General features: G+C 40.6%; 2 protein-coding genes, 1 long non-coding RNA gene and 1 pseudogene across 4 annotated transcripts in view; 3 read left to right on the top strand and 1 right to left on the bottom strand.

Moving 5' to 3' along the window:
* The window catches only part of LOC104761943, a 7016-nt pseudogene extending 5781 nt beyond the window's left edge, over nt 1-1235 (bottom strand).
* Nucleotides 1273-5619, top strand: part of LOC104761945 (sorting nexin 2A-like) — a 5214-nt gene continuing 867 nt past the window's right edge. Inside the window, exons 1-5 of one of the 2 annotated variants that reach the window (XM_010485141.2) lie at nt 1273-2525; nt 2620-2829; nt 3084-3344; nt 3444-3530; nt 3866-3931. In XM_010485141.2, the coding sequence (XP_010483443.1) occupies nt 1398-2525; nt 2620-2829; nt 3084-3344; nt 3444-3530; nt 3866-3931 (1752 nt within the window). In that variant the 5' untranslated portion in view covers nt 1273-1397. Of the gene's footprint in view, nt 2526-2619; nt 2830-3083; nt 3345-3443; nt 3531-3865; nt 4080-5619 lie in introns of those variants that run through there. The other variant, XM_019240262.1, reaches the window with a different exon arrangement.
* On the top strand, nt 4122-5038 carry LOC104761944. Its single transcript, XR_763333.2, has 2 exons — nt 4122-4301; nt 4637-5038. It is a non-coding gene; the product is annotated as an uncharacterized LOC104761944 (long non-coding RNA).
* The window catches only part of LOC104761942 (exocyst complex component EXO70B1-like), a 3796-nt gene continuing 3560 nt past the window's right edge, over nt 5384-5619 (top strand). The window contains exon 1 of the mRNA XM_010485139.2: nt 5384-5584. The gene's annotated coding sequence lies outside the window, so the exon portion shown is untranslated. The remainder of the gene's footprint in view (nt 5585-5619) is intronic.

The raw sequence follows: 5619 nt of genomic DNA, 5'->3' as shown, positions 1-5619 counted from the left end.
CTGGTAACAAAAAGAAGGAGAGGAAATGATTAAGGCAGTACTTGTAATTGGATGCTACAAACTGCCCAAAGTAAAAACCTTTCTTCTCCGGCAAGTTTGTACATTTTCATGGCTGTCTGTCAGAAAGCAAGACATAAGAACAGAGGAATAAAGACAGATACCAGAACCCAGAATAGTGTTCATCCAACAGAAAGACCAACCTGTTGCTGCTTCACAAAAGAATATTCACGAACATAGCAATTGAAGAGCCCCATCATAAGCTCCAAATTATTAGGGAATTTGCCACAGGCATGAGCATAACAACTAGTAGCCAAGTCCACTGATCAAAATTTAAAACAAACGTATCAGAAATATATAACCAAGAAGTTATACACCACAAGGTTTCCAAGTTCTTATTTCAAACGAATGCACTTACAGTGATCAAGTCTCTGCAATACGATTTGCAAGGTACTGAGAGTGAGATCATCCATCAACGCTAAATCATCTTTATACAAAAGCTCTTTAGCATCCAAGCAAACAGAGAGTGCGTCATCTGTTTTCCCCATTCTCTCATGAATCAGAGCTTTAAGCGCCTGTTAAATGCAACAGCATTACAATCAGGTTACGTTCCCGTTAACAGATTAGAGAAAGAAGAAAAAAGCCAATGATGATGGGTTCCACTTACTAAAGCATAAGGTGATTTAGGGTACTTAGAGAGAAGCGCAGTGACGAGCTTGAGAGCATTTTTGAACTGACGAGAATCAATTGCATCCCAGATGGGTCGAACACGGCGCTCCGGTATCCCACCCGCTAACCCGAATTTGGAAGACATCTCTTTTGGAGAAGATAAGAGTTTTGTCGGAAAACCACCTTTTTCGAAAGTGTCTTTATGAGTTGTTGTTTGACCTTTTTTACACACAACTCAGTTGCAGTTAAACTCAGGATTTTTCGACACGATCAGGGGGAAGCTCCTCTGCAAGCTGCTAAACTAGAATACTAAACAAAACCTAATCAGCCTGTTTGGTTGCGGGTATATGGCTGTCTCTGTCAAGGATCAAGAATTTTAGATTGGGTTTCTTAATGGGCCTTTACTAAAGCCCTTTACGTGTTACTGTTAGTCAGATTCTTCATCACGTGTCACACTCATTGGCAGATTGAATTAGACGAGACTTTTAAGCCACCATATTCACGTGCCACATCTAATCCGCCACGGTGTGCACGTTAGTCGCCTGCCCCCATAGTCCCCACCTGCGCATTTTAGCCACTCCGGTTTCTTTTAATGCTCGATTAGCCACCGTCGCTCAGCGTCACATTTCAGGGGATCTCCGTTTTCTTCTTCCCCCAAATCATCAAACCCTAATTTTCTGTAAATCCTGATTTCGATTTAGCTTTAGTATCTTTACACCGGAGAAGACGAAATGATGGGCTCGGAGAATGCCGATGGATTCGAAGAGACCAATCTCAATGCGCAGAGGGATGTTATGGAGAATCTCGACCTCGGAGTAGATGGCGACGCCGGCGGTGACAATCCTCTGAAGAAAAGCGTTGTCAACGGCGATACATCGAACTCTGGTTATCGTAGCGCTATGTCAACACTCTCCAACGTGCGTGACCCGCTCTCGCCGCCGCCGACTGTCATGATTCCGGCTGATTCTGATCCACTCCTTGCGCCGCCGTCGTCTTATGAAGATTTCCGCAGTTTTGGTTCTAAGCCGATCAGCAGCGATAACTCCTACATCGAGCCTCCATCTTATGCAGATGTTATCTTTAGTCCCTTTGATGAGAACTCGGATAGTGAGATTAACGGAGCAGAGGATAGTAGTCTTCATAGTCAATTCTCAGATTCACTATCGAGATCTCCTTCTTCTTCAAGCTCTGATTACATCAAGATCACTGTATCGAACCCTCAGAAAGAGCAGGAGACATCAAATTCAATTGTTGGAGGAAACACTTACATCACCTACCAGATTACGACCAGGACGAATCTCCCTGAGTTTGACGGCCCATCGGATTTCAGCGTACGGAGAAGATTCAGAGATGTTGTCACATTGGCAGATCGATTGGCTGAGTCGTATAGAGGGTTCTGCATACCACCGCGTCCAGATAAGAGCGTCGTAGAGAGCCAAGTAATGCAGAAACAAGAGTTTGTGGAGCAGAGAAGAGTTGCATTGGAGAAATACTTGCGCAGGCTAAGTGCACACCCTGTGATCAGGAACAGTGATGAGTTGAAAGTGTTTCTTCAAAAGCAAGGGAAGTTGCCATTACAAATGAGCACTGATGTGGCCTCTAGGATGTTGGATGGCGCGGTGAAACTTCCAAAACAGTTGTTTGGTGAAGGCGGAGCCTCTGCAGTGCCAGTGCATGAGGTGGTTCAGCCTGCAAAAGGAGGTAGGGATCTGCTGAGATTATTCAAGGAGCTGAGGCAATCAGTGTCTAATGACTGGGGTGGATCAAAACCACCTGTTGTTGAAGAAGATAGAGAATTCTTGGAGAAGAAGGAGAAGATGCATGATCTTGAGCAACAAATTATCAATGCTTCACAGCAGGTAAAATTTCATTCTTGTTGGTTGAATTATGCATCAGTCTGTCAGTATGTAGTATCCGGCTTGGAACAAACCCTTTTGTGGATTATTTTTGTAGGCGGAATCCCTTGTGAAGGCACAGCAAGACATGGGAGAAACCATGGGTGAACTTGGATTAGCATTCATTAAGCTTACCAAGTTCGAGAACGAAGAAGCTACTTCCAACGCCCAAAGAATCCGTCCTAATGATATGAAGAATTTAGCCACTGCGGCTGTAAAAGCAAGCAGATTTTATAGGGAGTTGAATTCCCAGACTGTCAAACATTTGGTAAATATCTATTGAACTACTAAAATATACACTTGCCTCATTGCTGTGAATCAAATGAATGTTGATTTCTTTTCCTCAGCTGAAAATAAATGATTATGATGATTTAAGCAATTGACATCAGGATTCCTAATATCTCCTGATGCTTAGCGTGTATCCTCATTATAGACTAGTGAACTGTCCGCTTATATATGGAGATTTTGCTGGACTTCTAGCTTCCCTAATAGCTGTTCTTGTATTTGAATTGTTCATTTCAGGACACACTCCATGAGTATCTTGGCATGATGATGGCGGTCCAAGGTGCATTTGCAGACAGATCTAGTGCTTTATTGACAGTGCAAACGCTTCTATCAGAGCTTCCTTCTCTGCAACAAAGAGTCGAAAAGCTAGAGGCTGCATCTTCGAAGGTATTTGGTGGTGACAAATCAAGGATCCGGAAAATAGAAGAGTTAAAAGAAACCATCAAGGTCACTGAGGACGCAAAAAATGTTGCCATCAGAGAATATGAGCGGATCAAGGTATTCAGTAATAACTCTATGCATATCACAACTTGTGCTGATGTACCAACATGATATTATTTATTTGGTTGTGATATGTGTAAATTTGTATCATTTCAGGAAAACAATCGATCTGAGGTTGAGAGGTTGGAGAAAGAAAGGCGTGCAGACTTCATGAACATGATGAAGGGTTTTGTTGTTAACCAGGTACGTTATTATAATTATTATGCAGCACATAACCATTAGAAGGATGAAACCTTATTGCCCAGTAGAACTGTGTCTGTTTATAATGAGTGAAGAATGATAAGGAGATTATAAGGTTGAGCAACAAGTGTGTGAATCCATTCTTAGTGAGATTTTAAGAGTGGAGAAGTTGATAAAATTGAATGTAAAGAAGGCATTCATGTGTCTCCAGTAGGAAAGTGAATGGTGAGTGCTTTGAATGAAAATTCTGGAGAAGAGGGAATAGGAATACATATAAATATGTTATAGAGGAATAGAGTAGTAAAATAAAGAGTTGTGTTCATGGGTTGTCGATGCAGGTTGGATACGCAGAAAAAATGGGCAACGTCTGGGCAAAGGTTGCAGAAGAGAGTAGCCAATACGATATAGAGAAGCAGAGCAGCTAACAAAAAAAAAGAGTTACATAGAGTGAACGAACGATGTTCATTTTGGGCATAACCATACCAAATCCATGTTTGGCACAGAATCACATTGCGTAATAATTGTTGTCAAAAAGTGTTAGTAGTTTCCTTATCATATGTTGTATCTATCTGATAGAGTTTGGTNAAGGTATTCAGTAATAACTCTATGCATATCACAACTTGTGCTGATGTACCAACATGATATTATTTATTTGGTTGTGATATGTGTAAATTTGTATCATTTCAGGAAAACAATCGATCTGAGGTTGAGAGGTTGGAGAAAGAAAGGCGTGCAGACTTCATGAACATGATGAAGGGTTTTGTTGTTAACCAGGTACGTTATTATAATTATTATGCAGCACATAACCATTAGAAGGATGAAACCTTATTGCCCAGTAGAACTGTGTCTGTTTATAATGAGTGAAGAATGATAAGGAGATTATAAGGTTGAGCAACAAGTGTGTGAATCCATTCTTAGTGAGATTTTAAGAGTGGAGAAGTTGATAAAATTGAATGTAAAGAAGGCATTCATGTGTCTCCAGTAGGAAAGTGAATGGTGAGTGCTTTGAATGAAAATTCTGGAGAAGAGGGAATAGGAATACATATAAATATGTTATAGAGGAATAGAGTAGTAAAATAAAGAGTTGTGTTCATGGGTTGTCGATGCAGGTTGGATACGCAGAAAAAATGGGCAACGTCTGGGCAAAGGTTGCAGAAGAGAGTAGCCAATACGATATAGAGAAGCAGAGCAGCTAACAAAAAAAAAGAGATACATAGAGTGAACGAACGATGTTCATTTTGGGCATAACCATACCAAATCCATGTTTGGCACAGAATCACATTGCGTAATAATTGTTGTCAAAAAGTGTTAGTAGTTTCCTTATCATATGTTGTATCTATCTGATAGAGTTTGGTAAACGTTCTTCTTTGTTTTTCGTTAGTTGCTGTAAATTAGTTTTTCTAGAAGCATCTCTGTCTGACTGCATCTGCATTGACCTCATATACCCATTGTTTTCACTTTTCTGGTATATGCCGCAAAAGATATATGAGTTTGGTAAACGTTCTTCTTTGTTTATTTGAGTTGCTATAAATTAGTGTTCTAGAAACATCTCTGGCTGAATTTGCATTGACCTCATAGGTCATACCCATTGTTTTCTGGTAAGCCGCAAAAGATATTCTTTCCTGAAAAGTTTTAGGGACAAATTGAACTATCAAACCACCAATCTTACTCGTAAACAGGCCGGTTTTATCCCCTTCACCGGTTAGAAACAGTAAGAAAGGAGACCAATGAGGGAATGACAGAATAGTCTCGAAGACGTCAATATTAACGAAAGCGAGAGATTTTCACAAAAAGACAGCAGAAAAGAAATTATCGCAATATTACACGCCCGTGCCATTTTTCAAACAACGCGGACAGGTCAAAGATCACGTCTGTCTTCAAAGGGGTAGTTTCGTCACTTCACAGAGGTTTCTTCTTCTATCCATCCAGTCTTTCTTCCTTGCTTGGAACTTTCTTCGTCTTCGATTCCTTGCTTTCCCCGCCGATCTCGCTTTGTGTGACCTTTTTTATTTAGTAGTGACTCTTAGAGATTACAGAAAGAAAAAAAAGCTTAACACCACACTGATTCAAAACTCATGGCGGAGAATGGTGA

Source organism: Camelina sativa, chromosome 18 (genome assembly GCF_000633955.1).
Source record: "Camelina sativa cultivar DH55 chromosome 18, Cs, whole genome shotgun sequence".
NCBI classification, from domain to species: domain Eukaryota; kingdom Viridiplantae; phylum Streptophyta; class Magnoliopsida; order Brassicales; family Brassicaceae; genus Camelina; species Camelina sativa.
Note: the sequence above shows the minus strand (reverse complement) of the source record. Positions and strands in the feature narration are given on the sequence as shown.